This window comes from Elephas maximus, chromosome 2 (assembly GCF_024166365.1).
Source record: "Elephas maximus indicus isolate mEleMax1 chromosome 2, mEleMax1 primary haplotype, whole genome shotgun sequence".
Taxonomy (NCBI): Eukaryota; Metazoa; Chordata; class Mammalia; order Proboscidea; family Elephantidae; genus Elephas; species Elephas maximus.
In genome coordinates this window covers 49962829-49978410 of record NC_064820.1, presented here as the reverse complement: position 1 = coordinate 49978410, position 15582 = coordinate 49962829, and the positions used below count along the sequence as shown (strand labels likewise).

The window sequence follows — 15582 nt, the reverse complement described above, 5'->3', positions numbered from 1 at the left end:
TTTAGTATTGATATCTCTTACCCTACAGCTCTTAAGTCTGTATGTAGTTAAATCTGCCTTTTTAAAATTTTAGGCCTAATGGTTGTACTTTGGCTAAGGACAGAGTTTCCCAAACTTTTTGGTGTCAGGACACCTTTACCCTCTTAAATTGAGGATCCCAAAGACCTTTTATTTATGTGGGTTTCATCTATTGATGTTGACTGTGTTTGATCCTACCCCATCTGGATCAAGGGAAAATGAAGAAAACTAAAGACACAGGGAAAGATTTGTCCAAAGGACTAATGGACCGCAACTACCACAGCCTCCACCAGACTGAGTCCAGCACAACTAGATGGTGCCCGGCTACCACCACTGACTGCTCTGGCAGAGATCACAATAGAGGGTACCGGACCAAGCTGGAGAAAAATGCAGGATAAAATTCTAGCTCACAAAAAAAGATCAGGCTTGTTGGTCTGACAGAGACTGGAGAAACCATGAGAGTACAGCCCCCAGACGTCCTTTTAAGTTGGTACTGTAGTCACTTCTGAGATTCACCCTTTGGCCAGAGATTAGACAGGCCCCGTAAAAGAAAACAAGACTAAATGGGCACACCAACCCAGGGGCAAGGATTAGAAGGCAGGAGGGTACAGCTGGTAATGGGAGGAATCCAAGGTCAAGAAGGGGAGAGTTGACAGGTCGTGGGGTTGGCAACCAGTGTCACAAAATAATATATATTGTTTAATGAGAAACTAATTTGCCCTGTAAACCTTCATCTAAAGCACAGTTAAAAATATATATATATTTACTGTGTTTGAAATTAAAACTGAGACATTTTAAAAATTCAGTAATCTAAAAAAAAATTACATTATGAAAAATAACTGCCTCCCAAAACAAAAAAATTTAATGAGAAGAGTTGCATTATTTTACATTTCATAAACCTCTTTAATGCCTGGCTTAATAGGTCATTTCTTATGTCTGCTTTTGCAGTATTGCAATACATCATTTTGGTTGAATAGGTGAAGAAAATCTGGCTTCATACAGATTTGTAGTTGGAAAAGGGAGGAATATTTTAATAACCTTTTCAGATACTTGTGGGTAGTCTTCTTTGATACCACACCAAAACTCAAATAGCAGTTTCTAAAAGGTTAGTAGTTACAGTGTAGAATCTAAAACCATATTAGTAAACTTGTCATATTTTGTTACTTTAAAATTCTTTGGCCTGTCTTGCCCTTTAAATGAATCTATTACCTATGCATTATTTTGTAACCTCTTGCACTGATCATTTGGAAAATACTGATCCATCAAATTATGTAGATCTTTGAAATGTTGACACATTTTATTATACAATATCAGAAATCACATCATTGGTCATGGAAGCTCCATAGACACATCCAAACACCCTGAGGGACCCAGTTGCTGGGCTGAGGACTGTGGGGACCATGGCCTTGGGGAACATCTAACTCAATTGGCATAACATCGTTTATAAAGAAAATGTTCTACATTCTACTTCGGTGAGTAGGGTCTGGGGTCTTAAAAGCCTGTGAGCAGCCATCTAGGATACTCCACTGGTCTCACCCCTTCGGGAGCAAGGAAGAATGAAGAAAACTAAAGATACAAGGGAAAGATTAGTCCAAAGGACTAATGGACCACATCTACCACAGCCTCCACGAGACTGAATCCAGTACAAGTAGATGGTGCCTGGCTACCACCACTGACTCCTCTGACAGAGATCACAATAGAAGGTCCCGGACAGTGCTGGAGAAAAATGTAGAACAAAATTCTAACTCAGAAAGACCAGACTGCTAGCCTGACAGAGACTGGAGAAACACTGAGAGTATGGCCCCTGGACACCCTTTCAGCTCAGTAATGAAGTCACTCGTGAGGTTCACCCTTCAGCCAAAGATTGAACAGGCCCATAAAACAAAATGAGACTAAAGGGGCATACCAGCCCTGGGGCAAGGACTAGAAGGCAGGAGGGTACAGGAAAGCTGGTAATAGGGAACCCAAGGTTGAGAACGGAGAGTGTTGGCATGTCGTGGGGTTGTTAACTAATGTCATAAAATGATATGTGTACTGAGTCTTTAATGAGAAACTAGTTCTGTAAACCTTCATCTAAAGTACAGTTAAAAAAAAATCACATTATTAATTTCACTAATCTTGTCAGAAGAGTCTTCAGTATTGGGAAAACTGTCAAGCTCACAGTGGTAGATAAAGTTTTCCAAAACCAATTTTTCTTTGAAGGCTTGAATTTTATCATTGGCGGCAAATACTTTCTTTTGTTTTTCTCCAAGTGACAAAGCTGAGCATGTTTGGATTCACAAGGATTTTAATTTTGGCAAGATGTTACTGGAGGTACGGGAGGGGGATATAAAAAATGATGCTTAAAATTTACAGCCTATCTTAGTCTTGCAGGAAATATAACATAATTGACAAGTTATCAAATCCATGATTAAAGTTCTGCTATAGTTCTTTTTATTTGTTTCTCTTTGTCAAGAAAATCATAGAAGGTATAAAGGTGTTGAAATATTAAATGGTGGAATGTAGTTGGGAATATCCCTTCTGACTTCCTAAATTCATCTCATTCAAAGAATGCTTGAACTGCTGCTAATATCTTACTTAGAACTTCTGTACTCTTGAATTCCTGCTTTACTAACACTTGCCTTTTTAAGTTGACAGGGTCAGTTTTGGAAGATGCCTGGAAGGAAAAAGGAAAGACTGATATGGAAGAAATTATTCAGAGAATTGAAAATGTTGTCCTAGATGCAAATTGCAGCAGGTGGGAAAAGAAATGATGTAGATAGCCACTAAATCTCAAATTCTTTTTCCTCTGGTTTTTTTAATCTGCTGTACTTCATCAGAGTAATTAAAATATTATATGGATCTACAGAAATATTTTCTTTCAAGGTATATTTTACCTGTGGCTTCTGTTCACTAGCCATTTGTGTTCAGGTATGTTTATAAATTGAAAAAAATAAGATTTTTCTGAGTAAGTTGTAACATCAGTCCATTAATTCAGGCTTGTTCAACAGGTAAGTACAGTAAGATATAAAATGTTGAAGGATAGCCACTGTTTAAGGACCATGTAGTTTACAATTACATAGAAAAATTTCAAGGCTGTTACCATAGATTTATGACATTATAGAAAATATGAAAATCAAGGCATTGGATATATATGTTAAATTTTAAGTAAAGTTTTAAGAGTCTTTGAGGTATTTTAGAGCCTGACAGCACTTAACGGTGGATACATTTTAACTCCATTTTGACTTTTGTCTGCAGAGATGTGAAACAGATGCTCCTGAAGCTTGTAGAACTCCGGTCAAGTAACTGGGGTAGAGTCCATGCAACCTCTACATACAGAGAAGCAACACCTGAAAATGATCCTAACTATTTTATGGTAGGTGCCAGTGTTTACATCTTAAGTTTTGCTTGTTGCTTGAAATCAGTTTTGGAAATTTCTAGATGAATTACATAAAGCTGTTCTGAGAATTTAATGCCTGATAACTCTTTTCACTGGCTTACGGTCATATGGCAGCCAGCAGACCAGGTAAATGATGAGGAGAAAAGACCTGGAACCCTCCAGTGAGTAGGGTGGACTAAAGGAAGAGCCATCCGATGGCAAGGGTGATGATAAGGCTTGGACTCAAGTGAGCATAGGCGTGCCAGGAATAAATTTTTCTAGAGAATTCATAACCAGGGCCCTGCATCTTTTCATGTTTTAGGAAGGTAAAGTAGAAGTGATTACCAGGCTAACGATTCCCTGAAGCTCCTGGCGTGACCAAACAAAGCAACTACAGAGGAATGCTGCTGTGACCCAGATCACAGGAATTCTTTAAAAAAAAAAAAAAAGAGTGCTAAAAATGGGCTGACACTAAGTCACAGTGTACAACAGAACAATTCACCATGAGTGTGACAGACAGCAGGCCTTTAGGTCCACAAGAACTTGAGATAATAGACATTTGAAAGCTGTAATTTTTTTGTTGTTGTTGTTCCAGTGAAATAAAAATGGCTGCTAGGAAGTTACTTTTTTTTTTTTTTTAACTTGTTCTTGAATTATTAGGTACAGACAATTGACATCCACCATGCTTCATTAATTAATGTGCTTTTAAAAAATCAATTCTGAAATGATTACATATTTTTATCACTTTGATTCATCCTAGAATGAACCAACATTTTATACATCTGATGGTGTTCCTTTTACTGCAGCTGATCCAGGTATGTTGTCTCACAAATTTTTCCCCATCTTTTTGTAAGGTAGTAAATGACAGAAAACAATAAATCATATCCTCAGTAGCACAAAATCATGACTTTTGGAAGTGTTCACATCATTCTAAAATACAGGGTAAAAGTTTGCCTTATACAGAATATTCTTTACAGGGACCGTTTGAACCATTTCAAATGGAAAGTCAGACTTGGTATATATAGTCAGTCTACTTTGACAGTGAAGGATTGGAAGAATCAGTGAAATGGAACCATTTTTATATTTCCTGTAGTATCTTGTCTGTTAATTAACTTTTGAGTGGTTAGAATGGAAGGGAAAGATGGTTTTAGATCTTTGTATAGTCAGCAACTTTCATTATATGGGTTGATACCTGTAGATACTAAAAATTATAGCTAGTGGGCCAAAGATAACTAAAATCTAATCTCTGCTCAGTTCCTCATCCAAAAAGGACCATTTATTGAAAGATCACTTTAATTGTGGTGGATAGGACTGCAATGTGAGGGAAAGAGAAATTTTCTTCATTTAGTTTTAAATGCCGTTAGGTACAAACTACAACCAGTTTATCGTCTGATTTTCCCATTCGTTTCCTCGGAACAACAGGCACTGACTATCCTGTGCTTCTAATACTAAAAGAGGCAGGAGCAGGAGGTCTGCTAAACTTTCAGTTTTGAATTATGACACATTTTAAAAATAGAAGAAAATACTAACTGATCTATCTTTTCACTATCAAGATTAAAACAGTGTCTTTTGTCTAACTTGTTTTTTTCAATATTACATATTTTCGGTACTATCCATGTTGATGTGTGTGGCTTTAGTTCGCTCATTTTAAATGCCAAATAATAATCCACTCAGTAAACCAGTTTATGATCCCCTTACTTTTGGGTAGATGGTGGTTCACATGTGTTTTTTATTACAGACATCTTTATTACGTAGGCCTTGTGTACATGCAGAAGTTTCTTTAGGGCGAGGACACAGAATTAAGTTATAGGTTATGTGCATCTTCAGCTCCACTAAGTGTTGCTAAATTGCTTTCCAGGGGAGTTACACCACTTAACTTTTCCCACTAGCAGTACGCAAGTTTTCCTGCTCTGTATCCCTGACAACACTTGTTGTTACCAGACTTATTTTTGTTAGTTTGATTATATGATATTGTATCTTGCTGTTATTTTAGTTTTTATTTTCCAGACTACTAGTGATATTGAGTTTCTCTCCACCCCCCACCCTCCAATGATTATGGGGTTTATTAGGAAAGTAACAGGTTACAACTCAGGATCAGGATCAACTTGGAAGTAACAGGGACAACTCAGGATACAGTTTCTTTCATGTTTTTAACGGCCATTTGATTTCTTTAATTGTCAGTTTATACTCTGTCCATTTTTTTATTAGGTCATTTGACTTTCTTATTCATTTGTAATTCCTTAGATATTTTCGAAATTGATCCTTAGCCAAGGATTTCAGTTATCTTCTGGCATGTGATTGTCTTTCCATTTTGTTTATGGTGTCTCATATAGAAACTTTGAGTTTTTTTTTTAATGCTTTATTTTTATTGCTGTTGAGAATATACACTGCAGAACGTAACACCAAGAGTTTCTACATGTAGAATTCAGTGACATTGCTTATATTCTTTGAGTTGTGCAACCATTTTCACCCTCCTTTTTCTGAGTTGTTCCTCTCCCTTTAACATAAACTCACTGCCCCCTAAGTTTCCTGTCTAATTCTTCAAGTTGCTGTTGTCAGTTTGATCCCATATAGATAGATCTTAAAAGAGTATAATACTCAAGGGAGATGTTCTTTTTTTATATATATATAATTTTTTTATTGTTTTAAGTGAAAGTTTATAGTTCAAGTTAGTTTCTCATATAAAAATTTATACACACATTGTTATGTGACCAAAGTTACTCTCCCTATCATGTGACAGCACACTCCTGCTTTCCACCCCGGATTTTCCGTGTCCATTCAGTCAGCTTCTGTCCCTTTCTGCCTTCTCATCTTGTCTCCAAACAGGAGCTGCCCATCTAGTCTCATGTATCTGCTTGATCTAAGAAGCATACTCTTCACAAGTATCATTTTATGTCTTATAGTCCAGTCCAATCTTTGTCTGAAGAGTTGGCTTTGGGAATGGTTTCAGTTCTGGGCTAACAGAGAGTCCAGGGGCCATGTCTCCTGGGGTCCCTCCAGTCTTGTCAGACCGTTAAGTCTAGTCTTTTTACTAGAATTTGAGTTCTGCTCCTCACTTTTCTCCTGCTCCATCAGGGACTCTGTTGTGTTCCCTGTCAGGATGGTCATTGGTGGTAGCCGGGCACCGTCTAGTTTTTCTGGTCTCAGGCTGATGAAGTCTCTGATTTATGTGGACCTTTCTGTCTCTTGGGCTAATATTTTCCTTGTGTCTTTGGTGTTCTTCATTCTGCTTTGCTCCAGGTGGGTTGGGACCAATTAATGCATCATATATGGCTGCTTATTAGCTTTTAAAACCTCAGATGCCACTCTCCAAAGTGGGATGCAGAACATTTTCTTAATAAACTTTGTTATGGCAGTCGACCTAGATGTACCCTGAGACTCTGGTCCCCAGACTCCGTCCCTCAGAGTGTTTGGTTGTATTCAGGGAACTTCTTAGCTTTTGGTTTAGTCCAGTTGTGCTGACTTCACCTAAGGTAATTTTTGTCTACTATCTAGTTAGTGAATACTTCTCTCCTTCCCTGCCTCGCTCCTTCCCTCCCCACCCTCATAACCATCAAAGAATGTTTTCTTCTGTGTTTAAACCTTTTCTTGAGTTCTTGTAATAGTGGTCTCATACAATATTTGTCCTTTTGCAACTAATTTCACTCAGCATGCCTTCCAGGTTTATACATATTATGAGCTGTTTCACGGATTCATCGTTTTCTTTATTGTTGCGTAGTGTTCCATTGTGTGAATATACCATAATTTTTTTATCCATTTGTCCGTTGATGGGCACTTAGGTTTTTTCCTTCTTTTTGCTATTGTGAATAGTGCTGCACTGAACACAGATGTGTATATATCTATTCTTGTGAGTGCTCTTATTTCTCTAGGATATATTCCAAGGAGTGGGATTGCTGGATTGTATGGTAGTTCTGTTCCTAGGTTTTTAAGGAAGCGCCAAATAGATTTCCAAAATGGTTGTACCATTTTACATTCCCACCCACAGTGTATAAGTGTTCTAGTCTCTCCACAACCTCTCCAACATTTATTATTTTGTGTTTTTTTGTTTTTTTTTTTGGATTAATGCTAGCCTTGTTGGAGTGAGATGGTATCTCATTGTAGTTTTGATTGGCATTTCTCTAATGGCTAATGATCCTGAGCACTTCCTCATGTATCTGTTAGGCACCTGAATGTCTTTAGTGAAATGTCTATTCATATCCTTCCCATTTTTTAATTGGGTTATTTATCTTTGTTGTTGAGGTTTTGTAGTATCTTGTAGGTTTTAGAGCTTAGACCCTGATTGGATTTGTCGTAGCCAAAAATTTTTTCCCAGTCTGTAGATTGTCTTTTTATTCTTTTGATGAAGTCTTTTGCTGAGCATAAGTGTTTGATTTTTAGGAGCTCCCAGTTATCTGTTACTCTTCTGGTGTTTGTGCTTTGTTAATAATGTTTTATATTCTATTTCTGCCATGTATTAGGGCTCTCAGCATTGTCCCTATTTTTTCTTCCATGATCTTTATTGTTTTAGATTTTATATTTAGGTCTTTGATCCATTTTGAGTTTTCGTGCATGGTGTGTGGTATGGGTCTTGTTTCGTCAAGGCAGACATTCTTTACTAGTTAAGCTAAACTATTGTTTGGTTTTAAGAAGACTTCAGGGGATATTTTTGGTTTCAGGTTTAAAGATTATCACAGTGCAGTAGTTTCAGGGATTCATTTAGCCTTTTATGTCTCCAGAAAGTTTGGATTCCATGAGAACCTGAAATTCTGTTCTACAATTTCCCCCTTTTGGTTAGCATTCTTCTATAGAATCTTTGATAAAAATGTTCAGTAGTAGTAGCTGAGCACCACCCAGTTCTCCTGGTCTCGTAGTAAGGGAGGCAGTTGTTCGTGGAGGCAATTAGCCAGCCACACATTTCATTTCCTCCTCCTATTCATGACTCTTCTTTTTCCCCTGTTGCTCCAGGCAAATAGGGAACAATTGTTGTTGTGCCATGTGTGGCTGCTTGGAAGCTTTTAAGACCCCAGGCTTATACACAGGAAACTAGGAGGTAGAACAAGAAGCACTGAATAACTGGGATGTCCCATGAAACCATCACCTTAAACTTCCAACTGCGGAACCAAATCCCATGTTGTACATAAGCAGCCTCAGCAGCTACTTTTTTGTCATTGTTGTAAATATATTTGTCACACAGCTTTCACCAATTCAACTTTTTACAGGTGTTCAACTTACAGCAATGAACACTAATTGGCTGTGCAACTTTAATCAATGCGGTTTTTCTGTCACTGTAAACTGAAACTCAGTACACCATAAGCAATAACGCCCACACCTGGTAACCAGTAAGAAAATTTGGTCTCTGTACATTTGACTGTTGTCTTTTTATGTAAGTGAGGTCATACAATATTTGTCCTTTTGTGACTAACTTATTTTGCTCAGCGTAATGTCTTCAAGCTCCATCCATGCTGTAGCATGTATCAAGACTTCATTTTTCTTACTGGCTGAGCAGTATTCCATTGTATGTACGTACCACATTTTGTTTATCCATTCATCTGTTAGTGGGCATTTAGGTTGTTTCCACCTTTTGGCTATTGTGCATAGTGCTGCAATGAACACTGGGTGTACAAGTTTCTGTTTGAGTCTCTCTCAGGTCTTATGGGTATATACCTAGGAGTGGAATTGCTGGGTCACATGGTGGTTGTATTTTTAGTTTTTGAAGAACTGCCACACTATTTTCCACAACGGCTGTACCATTTCACATTCCCACCAGCAGTGGATAAGGGTTCCAGTTTCCCCACATCCGTGCCATTTGTTATTTTCATTTTTTTTTTTGTCATAGTCCTCCTACTGGGATTGAAATGGTATCTTATTGTTGCTTTGATTTGCATCTCCTTGGTGGCTAGTGATTGGTTTTTGGAGCGCTGGTAGTGCAGGGTTGCTACGAGTCTAATTGACTTGATGGCAATGAGTTTCGATTTGGGTTTTTTTTTTTTCATGGCTAATGACATTGAGGGAAACCCTGGTGGCGTAGTGGTTAAGTGCTACGGCTGCTAACCAAAAGGTCAGCAGTTCAAATCTGCCAGTTGGAAACTCTGTGGGGCAGTTCTACTCTGTCGTATAGGGTCGCTATGAGTCGGAATTGACTCGACAGCACTGGGTTTGGTTTTTGGTTGAGGACATTGAGCATCTTTTCCTGTGTTTGGTGGCCATTTGAATGTCCTCTTTGGTAAACTTTGAGTTTTAATGTAAGCAAAATGTATCAGTCTCATTTGTTCTTTCTGTGATTTGTTCAAGAAATCTTCCTTAACAGTATCAAAATTGTGCTTTCTTCTAAAAATCTTACTTTGTTGCTTTTCATATGTAGGTCTTTTATTCATCCGGCTAATTCTTATGGATGGATTATAATAGGAATTGAATATATTTTCCACAGCCTGTTATCTCAGCAACTAGTCATCTTCTCTTAGTTATAATGCTTACTCGTGTACCAAGTGACTCCTATATAAACTTGCGTATTTTATTCCTATATGTAGGTATGTGTATCTTTCTTTATTTCATCTCTCTACACCAGTGCCACCCTTTTAATTGTTACCTTACTGTATATTTTGCTCTATCTAGTACAACAAATCTCCCCCCAATAAACAAATGAATAAACAAATCTTCCCTCTTCCCGTATTCTTCACCTTGATTCGTCTTTGTTGTTTCTTCTTCACCTGTGTCTTATCTGCTGTTTATCCTGTGTAATTCTAGTGACTATTTTGTTTGTAGAAATGCAATTTGACTTTCAAATCTGCATTTTGCTCAACGTATTTGTTCTTAAATTTTCAAGTCCCTTTTCTCATCTTTCTGAACCTGTTTATTTTTGTTTTATTACCTGTCTTTTAATTCTAACTCTGCTGTTATTTCTGATTATCACACATGGGAAATTGTTTCCTTATGTCATGATTTTTTGGGGGGAGCTCACCTTTAGCTGTCTTTTAAACTTTTATTTAGAAATGATTTCAAATTTGCAGAAAAGTTACAAAAATAAAAAATGGTACAAAGAACATCCATCTACCCTTTCCCCAGATGTACCTTTTGTTAACAGTTTACTTCATTTGCTTTATTGTTTGTGCTCTCTCCATACACATAATCTGCCCCACCCAAGGGATGCATTACAGACCTGACGGCCTTTTATGCATGCTTCAGTGTTTTCACCATCTGTTGCTCTTCGCGAAGGCCCTTGTGTTGAACTGTAGGAACATCTGCCCGAAGTGGATTTTATGTTTGCTTCTGCCAGGAGCCACAGGAGCATCACTAGCTTGGGACAAGTTTTTATTTTCTTGTCATAGAGGTCTTTTACGCGGGTAGTAGAAATTTGAGGTGCAGGCCCATCATTACAAATTCTCTGGAGAGCCAATTTTTCCAGAGTGCTTCCGTCTCTGTTCCCAAGTATATCAGTTTTTTTTTTGCAATCTCCCTTTGCCACTGAGTTGTTTTTGTTTTTGCTTTTCCTGGTCCACCCCTTATGTGAGACATTAGCCATTTGAGGATTCTGGGTTTGTGTAGGGTGAGCTAAGATTGGGGTCTGAATTCCAGATTCCTGTTTTACTTGGGCCAAAGGCAGCCTGGCTTTCTGACCTTCCATGACTTTTAAAATCCAAGCCCCTTGGTTACAGAGACCACAGTTCTAGCCTCCCAGCTGCAGCAGTTTCAGTAATTATATATATGATTTTTAGTTCTCTGTCTCTGTCCTCTAGTATTTGATGTTCATGTATTTAAAAGAATGTCTTACCTAGTATCTTGTGTTTGTAGCAGGAAGATTTGTCAGAATTCGAAGTCAAAATGTCAACAACCCTTTAAGTTGCAGCTGTAGTTTTATAGAGACTGATAGTCTTGGAAAACATGATCTTTACCTAGTGTAAAGTAATTATCCTTTCAAAATTTGAGATGGCCGCTGTTCATAACAAGTTAATTTCTGTGATAGCTAGTTTTAATATAAACTGATCTACTTTATTATTCAGAGGTAAGAACTTCCTGAGACATGCTGATGTTAAAAGGGACTCAATAAATGGGACCCTTCTCTGCCAAGACATTTGGCAAATAGAGATCTAGATCACCCATATTACCTTGGAAGAGCTCAGCCTTGGGAAAGTTTGGGTCTGGCAGAGCTGAAACATCTACCAGGTTGGCTGTCTTTCAGCTTTCTCTAAGGGGAAGGAAGAAGAAGAAATCTCTGTGCTCAGAACCTTTGATTAGCCTCATCTAAGAACCATGAACCATTGGCTGTTAACCTGCTAACCAGATAGTTCTTTTTAGGAGTAAGGGGGGACCTGGGAGCCAGGAGCGTTTGATTAAAATCCTTCCTTCAGGAAGGAAAAGCAAGAGTAAGGAAAGGCATGCTCTTCTCAACAAGCCATATGGTCAGTTTTTAGTCTGGTGGAAAGCAGCAGTAGAGAATGTAAACAGCGTTCATACTGGCTGTGAAATGTATTCTGGTATATTCACGGTGGTTTTTCCTTCCAATTTACACTTAGAAGAATGTTACATATACTTATTTTAAGATACATGAGTATGCAGGAGGGGCAAGAGCAAGCCAATTAAAATTTAAATTTTGTAAAGCTATTTATTGCATACGTAATTGAGGGTTTACTGCTATTAAACATTGGATCTACTTAAATGAAAGTCAATATAAAAATGAGAATTTTGAGGGATAACTGGGCATTTCATGTAATTTTTTTTCTGAACATTGTAATTTATCATTTTACAGATTACCAAGAGAAATACCAAGAGTTACTTGAAAGAGAAGACTTTTTTCCAGATTATGAAGAAAATGGAACAGATTTATCAGGAGCTGGTGATCCGTAAGTTATCTGTAGCTACTAACTTTCTTTGTGAAATTTCTCTGCCCGCAGTTTGTAGATGGAGTTTAGATTAGAAAAAAGTAGGTGATGGGAGAGAATGTGCATTTTGATTTCATGGTGGTATACAGAGTCGATTCTGACTCAGCAATCCTATAGGACAGAGCAGAGCTGCCATATAGGGTTTCCAAAGAGTGGCTTGTGGATTCAAACTGCCGACCTATTGGTTAGCAGACTTAATGTTTACCACTACGCCACCAGGGCTTCCAGTGGTATACATGGTGGGTACTTATTTATCATAAATTTTCAGAAACTCATTAGAAAACTCACATAGGAAACTAAGATTCTGAAAATTTATATATATATATAGTTCATAATTTATATATATATATACACTTAAATTTTGTTTTTTTTTTAAATCTTATCATTATAACTAAGTAGCTCTAAATTTACCGTAAGATCTTGGGCAAGTTCTATGCCTGTTTCTCAATCTGTAAAATGAGAATAGTGTGACATTAACAACTGACATTTTATGAGAACTAAATGAAAATACATAAAAAAACACTTGGAGCAGCCTTCTGGCCCATAGTAAAATGCTCAAATTTTAGCTGTTAAGGATAAATTAAAATTAAAAAAGATACAGATTACTTACTGTGTAAAAATGTTTGGACTGATAGGACGATGTGAGTTACATTCCTGCTCTCATCTCTCAATTTCTTTACCTACCATTCTAAAAGAAACTTTTAATATAGTACTCACTCACCGTCAGATGGTACTATATTTTGCTACAGAAGGACCAAATACTTCTGAGGTTTGGTCCCAGCTCTGTTAACAAATGCATGAATTTGGGCAAGCTATTTATGTTTTCTTCCTAAATAGGAGGAGAATAAATATGTGGTTTCAGTTTTTTTTTATATCCCATTTTTCATGTGTGTTGTACGGTTTTTCTTTTGTTTTTTTAAAAGTGAACCACTTCTATTCTGTATCTAGTAATATTTAATTATTATTTAATTTGAGATCTAGTAAATTACTTTTTATATGCTAGTTTATTTTTTAAATAAATAATTTTTTTTAAATACAGGGAAATAAGGACCCAGGCAGGAGTAGGAAGGTTCAGCCCTGCTGGGTGTATTACTGGAAGTAAAGTTCTTGGCATGAACTTCATGTTATCTTCTAAAGTTGTGCTGGATAATCATCATATTCTTTTGCCCTAATGAACTCATGGCTATTTCAACATATTTCCTTGTACTAGAAAAGGGGGAAGGACAGAAGGAAAAAGACCCGTCAGCGATTGACAGGATAGTTTTGTCACACTTGTAGGCGCAGAGGGTATTGGTGGAAGGTTTATAACAGCATCATGTTACGGGGATAAGTGTAGAAGAGGTGAAAGATTTAGAGTTGTTTTCTGGATTTACCACGTACTTACACAGGTATTATGTTATTTAACCTCCCAAAAGTCTCTCATTTTCTTCAGCTCTAAAGTGAAGATGATAGTAGTACCCATCTTTCTAAGATGGTTATGGGAATTCAGTAAGAAGTATACATTAAACCCTTGATTGGCACTTTAAATGTACCACCCCCCTCCCCTACACACATACTCTTAACCCTAAAAAGCCTTGCTTTCGACTATTTTTAAACTACCTAGTAGTTGAAAAAAACCTGGGATAGGTGATCTCAAAAGTAGCTTCTTGTTATGAAAATGTAATTTCAGTTAAATGGGATGTGACCAAATTGTCATTGCAGGAATAACCTAGTTTGATTTCTGATTTTAAGTAGACATTAAAATAATAATGCATCATTAGAAGTAAATGGCACATCTGAAATTGTTTTAATTTTAGTATATTTATTGATAGGTAAATTTATAAAATTATCAATCTTGACCTTTGATTTAACTTTTAGATTAGGTGATAGAATTTAATACATACATCTAAAAAAGTATAGCAGAATCTTGACTTCAAACACAAGGGACTCAGAATCCAGTTGTAAAATTTAACTTTTTTGATTAAGCATTTTGTTGTCCGAGGATTAACACTTATATAACTTTTAAATAGCTAGTCCTTTGCGTTCTAACTCATTCTAGAGAAGTTATCACATACATTTTTTTCATGGCTTAGCATCTTTGACATTTTCTGAATTGAACAACATTAAACTTATCTTTGCATCTTTTACAGATACCTGGATGATATTGATGATGAGATGGACCCAGAAATAGAAGAAGCTTATGAAAAGTTTTGTTTAGAATCAGAGCGTAAGCGAAAACAGTAAATTTCAGCCTATCAGTTTTCTAAAGCAGTTTAGGTATGATGATTTAGCAGAACCCAGGAAAGCAAGAAAATGCGTCACACTTATACCAAATTAAGGATGTTGAGTTATGTTATTAATGTATGCAACTTTAATTTTAACACTATCTGCCAAAATAAACTTTATTCCCTATAACTTAAAATGTGTATATATATATAATAGTTTATTATGTACAGTTAATTCCACTGTTTTGGCTGCAATAAAATCAATTTTGAAATAAATGAAATGTTGACAGTAAATTTTGCTAGGTGGTTAGAAGCTTATCCTTTAAATCCTACTTTTCTTGGGGAACAAGTCTTAGCCTGGAAATATGTATGACTGCAAAAATGTAGCATCCTTTTTTAGATATGAGTATTAGAGCTTTCATTTGAGTTTGATATTTAGTGTCTCAGTGAGATTTCAAATAGAATCACAATCATGAAAATCTTTAGCACTAAAGTCTTGGACTATGACATTAACAACTTATGTTACTTATTGAGATACTGTTGTTACATTTGCAGGCACTATTTGATACAAAGGGCTTTAAAAATGTTATTAAAAGAAAGACAGACTTAGAACTCCCAACAAAACAACCAAGACTTCACTGAGGATTTATCCAATTCTAGAATTGTTCTTTCAGTTACTTTTATGCCTTTATAATTTTTTTCACTTGACTAACTTCATTACCCTAAGGCCTAAAACATGATTCTGCTTTATTTATAAGGCTTTCTCATTTTTATTTTGTAGCATGAGTTGCATTGACTTTTTTACTAGAGAATTTTACTAGATCTTTGTCACTCAAGTTTTCATCTGCTTTATAATTGATACACCTTGAGGATCACTTTTCTAATACTTTTACTATAATGTGGTACCACCCCTGCCCTATTTAAGTAGTTTTTACCTAATGTCAAAAATCTTTTTCCAACTAACTAAAAGTAAAACTTATGTAAAAAAAAGGACTGCTTGTAAATATGCATGTAAATAGTTCTGTTAACAATCCACTGTTCTACATTTGGTACATCTGTGTATGCTAATACAGTTAGCTTTCTTACTTTTCTGCTTGTTTGTCCAGTCTGAATTAAAAATTAGACTTTGAAAATAAAATTTAAATAG

At 36.5% G+C, this 15582-nt stretch overlaps 1 protein-coding gene across 3 annotated transcripts in view; it reads left to right on the top strand.

Moving 5' to 3' along the window:
- PAIP1 (poly(A) binding protein interacting protein 1) overlaps nt 1-15582 on the top strand; it is a 36671-nt gene extending 21089 nt beyond the window's left edge. For 2 of the 3 annotated variants that reach the window (XM_049863378.1, XM_049863368.1), the window contains exons 7-11: nt 2649-2755; nt 3256-3373; nt 4137-4191; nt 12099-12192; nt 14361-15579. In XM_049863378.1, the coding sequence (XP_049719335.1) occupies nt 2649-2755; nt 3256-3373; nt 4137-4191; nt 12099-12192; nt 14361-14454 (468 nt within the window). In that variant the 3' untranslated portion in view covers nt 14455-15579. Of the gene's footprint in view, nt 1-2648; nt 2756-3255; nt 3374-4136; nt 4192-12098; nt 12193-14360 lie in introns of all 3 variants that reach the window. The other variant, XM_049863363.1, reaches the window with a different exon arrangement.